The sequence below is a fragment of the Melanotaenia boesemani genome, chromosome 5 (assembly GCF_017639745.1).
Source record: "Melanotaenia boesemani isolate fMelBoe1 chromosome 5, fMelBoe1.pri, whole genome shotgun sequence".
Taxonomy (NCBI): Eukaryota; Metazoa; Chordata; class Actinopteri; order Atheriniformes; family Melanotaeniidae; genus Melanotaenia; species Melanotaenia boesemani.
Genome location: NC_055686.1, coordinates 15,636,901 through 15,650,192, shown reverse-complemented (window position 1 = coordinate 15,650,192; position 13,292 = coordinate 15,636,901). Strand labels below are relative to the sequence as shown.

At 37.8% G+C, this 13,292-nt stretch overlaps 1 protein-coding gene across 2 annotated transcripts; it reads left to right on the top strand.

Annotated features, from left to right (window-relative positions):
- The first annotated feature begins 19 nt into the window (after positions 1–19).
- Positions 20–12,584, top strand: paip2b (poly(A) binding protein interacting protein 2B). Of its 2 annotated transcripts, none has more exons than XM_041985401.1 (4): positions 20–246; positions 9,599–9,765; positions 10,289–10,471; positions 10,590–12,584. In XM_041985401.1, exons 2-4 carry the CDS (start codon positions 9,610–9,612, stop codon positions 10,644–10,646), a joined length of 396 nt encoding a protein of 131 aa, XP_041841335.1. In that variant the 5' UTR covers positions 20–246; positions 9,599–9,609; the 3' UTR covers positions 10,647–12,584. The 2 variants fall into 2 exon arrangements, with proteins under 2 accessions (XP_041841335.1, XP_041841334.1); XM_041985400.1 differs by lacking the exon at positions 20–246 and adding an exon at positions 3,031–3,192.
- Positions 12,585–13,292: the final 708 nt, after the last annotated feature.

Genomic DNA, 13,292 nt, shown 5'->3' with positions numbered 1-13,292 from the left:
ACGACATACCGTTTCCCCCCTGAACGTTTAGGCAGAAAACAGTGAATTTATCATTTTTTTCGTCAAATAACACGAACAAACCGACCGGGGAAATCAGTGTTCATTCAGCATATTGGAGATAACTGGAAGAATTTTCACTACAGCGCGTCTTTCTTGTAACATTTGCTCCAGAAAAGAGCAGTTCAGTTCACCCTCCGACAGCTGGTTTGCGGATTCCCCCTTCCCCCTTGCAGTTGAAGTTCAGTGGTGAGTGTGTTGCTTACTGGTGCAAGAAAAAGGAAGATAGCGTCAAGGAAAGATTTCACAGACAAGCTTCATGTAAACAAAACTAAGAAATGCATCTAACACAACCTGTTTTCTGTACATATATATTGTTATAAATGCAAGTATTTAACTGTTGACAACCTCTAGTATCACAACCGAAAGAAGGCACAAGTATACATCACTTAAAACTGATAAGACAACTCAAAAGATTAGAGATAAATAAACGTTTTTTATGTATTACTGCGATATTTTGCGCAAAGTTAAGGGTACGAAAACAAGCAACGTTGAAAGATGGATCGATATCTTTTCTGTATACACAATTATTGGAACAATAGAGCATATTTATGAGGATGCATTATGACTGTTTAGATCTTTTACAAGTAAATTAAAGCTTTGATCATTTAACTATTCATATTAATAGAGTTAAACTGCTCTTCCTCGTGAAGCCACGCAGTCATGTATGTATTTAGAAGAGTGAAGGAGAATGTGGTGGATGTTTGTTCATGTTGCATTTAGGTACCTATAACTGGGCCCAGATTTTGCAAAGTCGGTGCCACGACGTGCAGTTTAGGTCCTTAGCCAGTTAGCTGTCCCACTTAACACTTACAGGAATATTTTATTTTATTTTTGTTATTCAAGAATCCCATCCACACAGCACTATTATAAAGAAAACTACTTGGAACCACAAAACACAGCCTAATCTCCACACTGAAAGACAACTTCACTTATACACAAAATAATGTAAACTGTAAATGCTTAATTTGATTTTTTTTTTTTTTTTTTTTTGCATTCTGCAGCCATTTTAAAGGTGTATCCACTTGAAGTCCAAGTAGGTTTAATCCACATTTGGATTAGAAATTCCAATTTAGGTGTTTTCATTGACATTAAAAATAAAGAAATATGAGAAATTGTAAAAAATCTTCTGCTATTAATTGAGGAAGACGTGAATGACTGGTGTGTGATAAAACCTCCATAGAGATTAGAAATGTCTTTTCTCAAGAGTGACCTGGACAAGAAAGCAGCACTACCATAATCAGTTATCAAACACAAGTGAAACAAAATGTAGCAGCTAACATTATGAAGAGGTTTACATTACTTTCTCAATCTGATTTAAGAAATAATTCTGATTAAACCTGATTGTCAGGGTCTGTCTCGTTCTGTCTTGTAACACTTTAATAGAAACATCTGTGTACATGCCACTCTTTGGCCATGGTCATGTATGTCATTCAGCAAACAGCGCAACTTCAAATGTTCTTTTAAGAGAACAGAGGTGAACCTATCTAGTATTTTATATCTAGTAGCATTTTAACAAAGAAAGAAAGCTTAATGAAATGTCTGTCAAATGAAACATAATATGACTATGTGGCAACTTCTGTGCTTTGGTTATGATAAATGCAACAAATGAAATCCTTGCACTTTCTTTAATTGTTGCAGTAGTCCAGGGGTTGACAACTCCAGTCCTCAAGAGCTCCAGTCCTGCAAACGATTCCCTGTTTTTACTCAGCTGACTCAAATTAAATAGATCCAGTAGTTCATCATGCCTTGCCCAGTGACTTATTCATTTGAGTGAAGTGTGTTAAAACAGGGAAATATCTAAAATTTTAAATAATTTTCAGGACTGTTACTCATGAGGCTCAAACTTGCTTCCCCCTGAAGTTGTCTTTCAATGGCTGCTGAAGCCCCATCTTTACCTCTGAGTCATATTATCATTATTATTAGATAATTAGAAGTTATTTTAAGAATAAATCATATTACTGAGTTGTCAGTCAACCTAAATAGTTATGAGATCTATAGTCATGTTTTTGACCAGTTAAATGTTTGCAAGAAATTTGCAAGTCGTTGCATTTTTTAACTTTACATTATTCCAACGTTTTGTGGAGACAATGTTGTTACAGGGAGAAGCAGCTGGATCGTCCCTCATTAGCTGATTGGCAATCAATGTATCAGCTGCTGTTAGTCACTCAGCATAATTGACAATATTTAAGAATTTCTGGTTAGAAAAGCCTCAACCGTTTCTTTTTTATTGGTAATTTATTTCAGTCATCTGTTGTTGCCTAATATGATGGGAAACGTTTAAATACACCTTTGCATTTTCTCAATAGAAAAATGTTAAAGACTGACTTTCTATTGCAATGTCAATGAGGAAAGAGAGTCAAACATTTAGTGTTTCTGCTCAAAGTGCATTGGAGCTAGATATTTTTCAGTATAAGATTCATCATTTAATCACACACTTGAGGACAGGACTGGAAATACTGTTCTAGGATACAAACAGATTCAGTTGCTTCTCTGTTTCTGTCATCAGCTCTTTCTAATGACACTTTATCTTTGTTTTTGTATAAATTGTTTTTAAATGAACAAAACGTCCTCATTAAGACTGCATGATCAGATATGTTAGTGTTAAGATAAAATCAGACATAATATCTAGGGCTGGTGAAGTCACTCTGGGTTTATTTTCCAGTATCAACACAGGTTATATAGATACTTTCCACTATAATGAATTACATGAAATTGAGCTCTTCAGGCTGTATCAGTAAAAACAAGCTTTAGTCATAAATGTCATTAGTTTTTCACTACATTTTGATGAAAATTATTAATGTGGATATCAGAAAAAGGGGACTGGTCAAATGGCTACAATCTATGTGAAATATTTTTTGGAAAATCCTACCCCCACTTGGGTTACAGGGGAGGGGGACAAAAAAAAGCGACATTTCCACATCGATATAAAGTCCGCAAACGCCACACGAGACCACATGACCAACCCATCTTTAACGGTAGCAAAGAGGCTAACAGGATTTAGCTAACTTGAGTTGCGTTGCATCGCAGCAGTCAAATCCCCACTGAAGAGACGACGAACACGCACTCTTCGTTGTGCACTTAAATTTTGCCCAACGTTGCGCCTGGAAGCAAACACCAACCACACAATGCCAGGTAACGATAACCATTTAATGTAAAAATGCTAAAGGACGTCGTGTTTGTGAAGCTGTTGTAATCCCCGGAGCGGAGGCTTGTTTTGTTGACCTGCTTGAGGGATGCTGCCATGCTTTAGCAGCTTGCTAACCGATAGCAGAGCCCACTTTGTTTCGCCTCAAAAATTCAAACAGAAACGGAGTTCGTCCTCGGTGTATGTTCATGTGTTAGTATTGGTTAACATTTCTACTTTTAGTTTAATGCGTTGTTTCCGTTGTGGACTTTTTTCTTCTTGACGACTATGAGAAAAACTAATTTTCGGCAACCCAGCCCACTACCCTTTTGTTGTTGCTGGGATGGCTATTACCCTTAGGCCCATTCACTGACAGCACAGATACGTGGATCTATTTGCAGCCACTGTATACTAGCTACTTAGCCTCACCTCTGTTAAACTATACAATCCTTTTACCCACTGTTCAGGCAGGCCTTTACACCTGGTTTAGCCCGTTAGCTGTGCGAAGACGTTAGCCAACAGTAAGCCACGACGACACAGCTCCTGTTACATTCAACACTGTTACATCACATAAACAGTTATGAAGCAGGTTATTTTCAGCGTTTTAAAGCTTAATCTGTACACCCAGTCTTGAACAAATGCATATATACCCCTTTCCCGATCCGATAGTTGAACCTTTTAAGTCTGAGATTTCTTTTTTCCACCTGCAGATGTTCAAAGGGAAAAGCTTGGGTTAAAGCACACGTTGATAAGTGGTACTTTCAAATTATCATTTCAACAATTTTAACTGTTTTCAAAACAAGGCTGATTCACGTCCCGTTATAGTGATCATTTTCGTTTACTAAGGTCAGCTACTTTTATCGGTTTTTTTTCTGACAACTTGGTCTAAAAATCATGAAGAGTTTCTAGTATAGATACTAGGAAATGTACTTAAAGAAATGCATAGCCAAATAGAAATGGACAGGCTTGAAATATATTAAGAAATTGTAAAATCTTCTCAGCAAGCCTTTAGATGCAACATATAGAGGAAAATGAGACTTCAGATGAATTAATATCACCAAATGACAGAAAAAATTAATAAAGATTAATAGTATTTAGCAAGAGGCAGCCTTTTTTTTGAGGATAACCGTGACTGTAAAGTTAGTCAAGGAAAATATTCCTATCACCTGTACTATATTGTAACAAATGTTTTTCTTCAGAGTTTGCACATTTCCTGTGTGTCCCTCCTACAGAACAGAATTGTATGTCACCTTTGTTTATCTTTCATGGCCATTGAGTTGGATCAAATGACCCTCTGCCTGCAGGCTCAGGATGCACAGCTCCAGGCTTTGCTAACTAAACATTACATGGGGATCAGCACATCTTAATGCCTCATGAACATGCGCTGTTCTCACTCTTTCCTTGTTTAACCTGCTGTGCGTTTTGTATCATCTGAATGGAGGTTTTTACTGACTCTCTGCAACAGTTTCAGAAATATAAAACGGTAATGCAACAAAAGTTTTATTTATTTTTCCAGCTCACTTTCTCTTATCTGTTGTATACTTCTCAACTGTATTTTCTTACATGCCGAAACATCAAAGGTGCCATTTATTGATTATGTTGCTCAGTATTAAGCTAAGCTTTTACAACTGATAAGTTTGTTCTGTTCCATAAAACTTTATGGATTGTTTTAAAGATGAGTTGAATACACTGGCACAAGATTTAAACATGCCAGTAATTTTTGCTTCTTTCCCATTCACTCTTAACTTTTTTCACTTGAAAAAATAGCTTTGTATAAATCACTGCACTGGATAATTTGACATTTGTTGACATCAGACAGGATTCTTCTTAGTTTTCTAAACAACTTGGATGTAGGTTGAAGCTCTTTTGAAAGACTGCTTGTCTCCACTCACTATGAACGGTGTGTGCTCTGCCCAAGTTCCAACTCTGCTCACACATGTTGATTTTGTAACACTGACCTGCACAGAAAGGGCTTCAATAAGAAAGAAGCTAGGAATTGGGACGTTATGTGAAGATTTCTGGTAGAATAATAAATAATCATTGCTAAAATACTTTGTTAGCATCAGGCAAGTCATGACAAAGTCTGTTCTGGTTGGCTGGCGGTTCACACTGAAGGCAAAAGTGGCTAAAGTCTTTTGTATATATGTGTGTGTATATATGTGTGTGTGTGTGTGTATGTATATGTGTGTATATATGTGTATGTATAATATATACAATATGTATAGCCCATATGTGACCCATATCAGATCTTTTTAAGACAGTCTGAACAACACAAATCCAATTTCACTTTCAAGTCTAGTACTATATTGGATACATATTCAATCTTTCAAAGCAACTTCAGTTTGAACGGTCATGTCACATTTCATCTGACTTTCACGTCACTGAAGTAAGGCACACGTCACAAGTCTGCATGGGGAAACGGTAAGATCAAATGTTAATGATATATTAAATAAAAAATAAAAAAATTGGGCTCTGATTGCACAATAACTTAGAAACGAATACAAAAACACTAACAAGTGTAACAAGCATGCTGAGTGTCATGTCTTTTTGCGCATGCACGTCTCTTGAGGCCCGTGTACAGGCCACACTGAAGTGTGATGGAGGTCATGTTTAAATGATAAAATGTAGTGCTTCCTTAGAAAAAATATTCCATCTCAAAATGTAGTTGGGATGTCAACAGGTATTAATTGGTTGCTTTGTGGTTCATTGACGGGAATTCCTTGTGGTTTGGATGCTGTCCAGCATTGGTCAGTGCAGTGAAAAGATAAAGATGTAACACAGGAATGTACATTTGGGTGATCTTGTGGATGTTTCAGCATAACATTTTTAGATGGGAAATTTCTATTAAATTTGGGGCCATAGCATCGAAGGTAGAGGGCTTGTAAGTATTTGGATAAGCAGAACTAGTTTTAGAATTGTATGATTCGTTTTCACTTCCTCTACAAATTTTCCCCCGTGCTGAAGACCTTTAAATTCCTGATTCACAACTCTTTCTTGACTGAGGTTGGGCACTTTGGAAATATCATGGACTGTGTTGCTGCTGTGTTGTAGTGTAGAAGAGCAACCATTCTAAAAATTTATTCTAAGCAACCAGTTGTGGAAAACGGCTTTAATGTTAAGACATCTTAAGCTAATGACTACTTAACCCAAAGACTGGTCAGGGAAATAACCCTTGCAGACATCTGAAATTTAGAGGACAGATGTTGTGCTTGCAGCTTCCACGTTTAAACATGCAGCACCATCACACATGACTCATTGTATTTACCGTGATTGCATCATGTGCTGAAATCTGCAGATGCTGAACAATGAAAACATGTTTGTACATCTGCTCAGATGAAATGGGTCAATCATGTTTAACACCCTGAGATGCAGTCAATTATAGAGAAAGTATGTATTCTTTTTTTTTTATTATAGTGTAGTAAAATTTATCACAACCTTGTAAGTCACTTTACAATATATAAAGGTTATGTGCTGCAGAATGCTGTTGTCAGAAATGAACATAGGGTAGTCATGATTTATTCTAAAGCAAGTCTAAATGTTAAGACACTTTTGTACTGCAGATACACACCTTACACTTTGTTATACCGAAGCTCTCTGCTATATTCTTGATGATTGTGGGGAAAAAAACCCAGCTTGACTTCAAAACATGGTTGGCTGAAAAACCAGTTAAATGAGTCATGAGTTGCGTCACACTACCATTCAATAAACTTGCTTCAGCATATGCAATAGAATGAAAGGTTATGACTCAGTGCACAGACTAGTAAATTGCCTCATGAATGAATGAAGAGCCTCTTATTCTGATTTTGTATTTTTACATTTTTTTTATTTTTGTCTTTTCCAGAAGTTGGTTTCTTTTTTATTTTCCTACCTTTTTTTTTTCATTTTTTGCATCAGTTTGCATCTAATTTGACTAATTTTTACTTTGCTCCACATGCTTAAACTTGTAGGGAAATTAGGGTGAAGTAATTGGTTATGTATTTGCTATTTTAATTGGCATAAACTGACTGAAAAACACTTGTGGGTCCTTATTTATCAGCTGTTCTTAGACAGATTTGTGTGAAACATTTTCATGCAAAGTGTGGAATTTACCATCTTGTACTTTATACTTCTAGGAATAGAAATGTTCTTAAAAATAAGAACAGCTTCGGCCATGTATATGCACAGAATCTAGTAGAAGAACAGGGACACTATTATTTCTGCAGGCGTCACAGCAATCTCAGCCTAAATATTCTTTATTTTGTAAATGATAATTAACTAGTAACCCTTTTTTATTAAAAACAATCAGGCTTGTAGCGCCATTGGTTTCAAAACTTGACACCTGTGACAGACAGGTGGAATCTAAGCATCATTGATCTGATGTTATCAAATATTTCAAGCTGACGATCAGCTGATCTGATCGCTAAGATCCTTTCTGATCTGATGCAGAAAAAGATCCTGTTAGAGTTCTGCAGTGATTTGGGGTCTGTGTTGCAAAAGTATATTAACTAGTGACCCAGGGAATATCCAGGTGGTTAGCCAGTCCCTGAGATAACAAACGTTAAAGTTTGTTTATAACTTTTTTTTTTTTTTTTTTTTTAATTGCAAAAGACCAGTGCTCAATTAACACAGTAAACAACCCAGGATTTAAGAAACTCAGCAACACTTTGGACAAACGGCATCATTGCCATCTCGTCACCACTTTAGTGGAGTCTCTCCCTGCCCTGTATGAGTGTGGTGAGGGTATTGTGAAGGACGTGGCTACAGTCCAATGTTTTCGCCGCCGCTACGGAGCTGTGGTCAAGCTGCCCCATGGAGCCATATAAAAATATAAAAAACATAGCTGCTGGTCTGAGACAAACTATAGCTACGTGGGACCTGGGTGGAAAGAAACTAGTCTGTATTACCACAGATAACGCTTCAAATGTCACACTGGCTGCCTCTCTCTCTATAGATTGATAGATTAAAGAACAAAATTAAAGTGAATAATGAATAATTGTGGTAAATAATCGAGATCTCAATTTAAATCAAAACGATTTATCATTTTTGCCATAATAGAGCAGCTGCGCTGGATGCGTCTTTTCTCCGGACCAAAACACATTTATTTCTTTTGAACGATTAAAAATCAGATCAAAGGGTAGTGCTGCAACGATGCTAAGAATATGTGTGCAAATTACTTTAAATCAAGCCTCCATCTCAGCAAAACGAGTAAAACCTACAGAGGTTGAGGTTTACGGGATAAAAATGCAACATCAGGTTCTGTTGGTTTCTATCCTCTAGCTGCAGATGCGTCTTGCCTGTGTGCTGCAGCTCTCTTTCAGATGTTTTTCTTTAATTGTTTTTACAGTTTGATATCAGTTTAATATCCATTTAAAAATAAGACTGATCTTTCCGGGATCCTGAATCATTTTACTACACTCATTTCTCTCTGCGTTTATTTATTCTGTAATGAAATCTTTTATGCAGTATATTGTTTCAGAGGTTTGTTAAATATTTTTCTCCCACACTTAAACTTTTTCAAGTGTGATTCAGATGTTTTTTTTTTTTTTTTTTTTTTAAATGTTAACTGAACCTGAATTAGTGAACTAAACATGTTTGGCTTCAAGCTCAGCAGAAATTAAGTTTCTTTCCAACTCTTCGAAGAGAAACAAATTAAATGGGTTAAATGAGGGTGTGTCTGAATGCAAAAAAAAAAAAACATGAAACTGGCACAAGCAAGTGATTTTAGAACATGATTATATCAGCAGCTGACCTTAACTCTTGCTAACGTGCATACGACTGGCCTCCCATCGTTTGTTAAATCAAGATTTATCTTTTTTACTACTTGGGACCATTCTAAATATCATTTGCAGGAAAAAATTTAGGACGGTTTCTACGAACGATCGATGTTTGTTGGTGTTTTGTTACTGGTGACCTGTGTGCATATGCTGGTCAGGGCCTGTGTGTCTGACCCGGTTAATGATAAAACACTGATGAAAAGTTATTGACTAACATGAAATATCAAAGACCCTTGCACCCTTAAGGTTGATTTACATTTCTAGGCAGAATATTTCTGACAGAGCTGTTTGGACTTGCATCAGTGCACAAAGCAAGATTAGAACCAGCTTTTAACATCATCTGGTGTTTGGGTTTCAAGCTGGAGCTAAAATGTAAATGAGACTATGATCCTTTTTGTTCAGTTTCTCACATTTGGATTCTGGGCTGAATTGTCAAAGCCTCGTTTTAAAATGAGATAAGGTGAAGTGAACAGTTAATAAGACCTAGTAGCTTAGTGAAGAGTACATGTTAAATGGCTTCAAGAAATGGAATAAACCAATGTGAGATACTTTTGGATTGTCTGCTTTGAAAAACATAGCTTGCTTTATTTCTAAAGTTCTCTAGAGCAAAATGGGATTCAGGGAGCATCAGCAGTAATCCTTGTATGTATTCCTCATGCAGAGCCAGCTGAGATGAGCGGTCCAGAAGTGGCCAAGACACCGGGTGGCGGGGCTCCAGGAAAAGAAGGAAAGGAGCCAGTGGCCAATGGGCATGGAGGAGAGGGCAATGATGCCAACCCATTTGCTGAGTACATGTGGATGGAGAATGAGGAGGAATATAACAGACAGGTATGTACACATGGTGCACTTGCAATGGCACATAATGCAGTTTTAGTAGGTAACTGATCTGGAAAAATTTTTTAAATTGTAGACCTGGTGTATTTAATGTTATATTAACTACTAACCATTTTATCATCCATTCTCCTTATGCTCAAATAGTCTTGGAAAAACATGTCTGAGGTCCATGATCTGGTTAGTGTGGCGTTTGACCAACATCAGGTCTTGTTCAGGCTTCTGCATGATCAATTTTTGTCTGCTTCTATTGGCAAAAATAACATGTTAAATACAAGAGAGCCCCAAAACTCTAGGATTGCTTATCCACTAAAGGAGAGCATTGAAATGTTTATTTTAATGGAAAAATTAAAATATCCCCCCACAGCTTAGAAAGCTAAAATACAACAATAAGCAATACATCTGACCAGAGCTGGTTTCAGGATGCTGACTGGTTACTTAGTTAAATTGGAGTTTGTAAATGATTGTGTGGCTTTTGCCTCTCCCCACTTTCTTTTCTTTTTCCTCTCCCCCTTCTCAGGTGGAAGAGGAGCTGTTGGAGCAGGAGTTTTTGGAGCGCTGTTTCCAGGAAATGCTTGAGGAAGAGGACCAGGATTGGTTTATCCCGTCACGTGACCTCAACAACCAGGGAGTGGGGCAGCTGCAACAGCAACTCAACGGTCTGTCGGTCAGCGATCACCACAGCAACCTGGAGGAAGTGGCGGTGAGTTAAATGCAAATTTATATATAATATATAAATAAAAAATAATAAAACTCTTAGTCTCTGAGTTTAAAGGAGTGTTTTTAGTCTTTTTTTTTTGTGTGTGTGTGTTCTTCTGCAGAGGAAGAGCATCTTGAATCCCGAAGCAAAGGAGTTCATCCCGGGGAAGAAATACTAGGAGTCCCCCTCACCCCCATGGAGCCTCCACATGCACACACCAGTCCTCATATATTTTCAGAGACTCTTGCGGCCTCGTCCGCACACACAGATTCTTTCGCACACATGCACGCACACACTCATTGACACACTTGAAGTCATTGGCGTGCTGGCAGGCCCGGTTGGGGGGTGGGGGGATTTCTTTTTTTTTTTTTTTTTTTCTTTTTCTTTAATCTTTTTATTTCCTGTTTGTTTCTTGTAAACTGAGGAACGTTGGGAACAGGGTTGGGGGAGGGTGTGGTACCAGCACCACCCTACTGCTGGCGCTAGCTCATCATTGTATTTCAGGTGACACCTTTTTGACATTTGCAGAGCACACAGATCTCAGTGAAGTTTCCTTGGAACTGAGGCAGCTACCCAGGAGTGATGCCAGAACAAAACTTAAATCCCAATAATTAAATTCATTTTGACAAACATGTTCATTTCTATGATTTCAAATTGGGTAAAATATCATCAGCATGTTGAGGGTTTCAATGAAGTTGGAAGTGGACTAACATTTCAGGGGACTTTACTGGGCTTCTGCTACTCTGTTAAGTCATCAGTCATTCAAATCCATTAATATCCGCTCCTATGATGTCTCAAACTTCTTGTGACATCACAGCTCTCGTGCATCTAAAGATGCGGCTTCGTTATTTGTATCTACGACGACTCCGTTCCAAACCAAATACTTGCTCCACCCTTATCCTTTCAAATAAAGTGATCAGAGCAGGCATGGACAGGTGTTGTGAATAAGTAGTTGTTTTTCCAATTCAGGTGGAAATCTTGAGTTTATCTTGCAGCCAATCTGGAAGAGCAAAGGTGGCAAATGTCAAAATCATGCGTTGAGTTAAAATATTAGAAGGATACGCGTTATAAAGTTTTATCATTTTTGTTGGCTCACTTCATATCTTGAGTTTGGATTTCTGAAGTGTTCAGCCTTGTTTCAGGTGAAAAGTGTTTGGTGTGGAACGCAGCCACCTCGTTCTGCTGAAACAACTTGGTTTGTTAAGCGTCAGATCAAGTGTCCATATCCAGATCAGGTTTTCAAATAGCCTCTCCTCCCTTTTTTTCCCCCCTCTCCCTTCCTCCCTTCTTGTTTTTGAGGATGAGGTTTTTTTTTGTTTGTTTCCACTGGGTATAGTCGCCTGTGGCGTCCATGCAGTCCTGTTTGTAGGAAGAAACAGTAGGGAGAAAAGTATCAGATTAATACAGTATGGAGCTTGTGGTGGACAGTATTACCTACTTGCCATTCTTGTCCTATCTGAGGACAGTTTTTTTGTTTCTTTGCCCCCATGAGGAAGTTCAGCTTTTAAACCATAAATCTTTGCAGTCTTGGATTCATCAGTCTCCCTCCATAGTTGAGTATAGCATCCATTAGGTTGTAAGTCAATAGAAACTTTCCCAGAAATCCATTTCGCCACAGTAATCTTGAATTTAAATATTGCTCCTTCTCAGTTTAAGATATTTTGCCTTCAAAATAGTATTGTCAAATTGTTCTGATCTTCATGCCAGCAATCATTTGTGGTATTAACAGCTGTGATATTTTTCCTTTTTTCTCGTGTAAAGCAGACATGTGCTGCACGTTTGAATTTATCATCTGACAAGTAGCACTTCTGTCCACCCTAGCAGCTTTTTCTGGCTCCATCGTGTTCCCCAACAATGCAGTAGAGACAGTGAAGTGTTGGTTTAAAGGGGAACTTCCTCACAGGGTTGGACCACAGCTGTGGAATGGCACTCTGGAGAAGCCAATAGGAATGTCCGCCAGGTGGATTGTACAACATGAAATCATTTTTGGTGATTTTGTTTGCGTTAGATGACAGAAGCTGTTTTAAAAGGAAAAAAAAAAAAGTTCAGATGACACAGTATGAATTTCAATACAAATAAAAATAATGAAAAAAGATGAATAAAGATGTTAAAGACATGTGGGGTTTTTTTTGTCAGTGTGGTCTTTTCCACTTATTTACAGCAGTTTGTAAATTCAGTTAATTAACAGCAGCTAATGAATTGTTCATCTGTAATTGGTAAACAACATTTAGCTTCACCCGACTCATCGCTGATCCATGTTTCAGAAGGGACTTGCTAATCAGAACTGACATCACAATGTTAAAAGTGTAAGACGTCTGACTTTAAAGTGGCCCTGGGAAGGAGATTTACTGCATGCAGCATTGTAGTGGATGTAGAGTACTTTCATTATCTTACTAATCTAACTCGATTGGGAAAAAAAAAAAAAATTGTCAACATTTGCTGACTTCAATTATTTCTTTAGGTGATTTGTATTTAATGACAGAATGGAGTGCTGACCCAGCATTGTGGTTCACTGGGTTTCCTCCATCCATCCATTTTCTATGCTGTTTAGTCCAGTACAGGGTCACGGGAAGCTGGAGCCTGTCCCAGCAGTTAGCAGGCGAGATTTTTTGTATTTTACCTGTGCACGTGTGGGTTTTCATGCATGTAAAAACAATTGTTTGAGTTGGTGCTGTGATGGAGTAGCAACCTTTTGGATGGTAACCCTCCCATCCCGGGATAGGTACCAGCTCCCTCCAATGCCCCTCTGCAGGAACGCATCATTCTTACCATATTTTTAAGTGTAACCACATATGACCTTGGTCTTGTATCTCTGATTACTTTG

Bases quoted from the DNA above. Each gene is read 5' to 3' on its own strand.
- paip2b (XM_041985400.1), top strand. The intron at 9,766-10,288 runs GTATGTACACAT...CCCCCTTCTCAG, and splicing joins AGGAGGAATATAACAGACAG to GTGGAAGAGGAGCTGTTGGA. The intron at 10,472-10,589 runs GTGAGTTAAATG...GTTCTTCTGCAG, and splicing joins GCAACCTGGAGGAAGTGGCG to AGGAAGAGCATCTTGAATCC.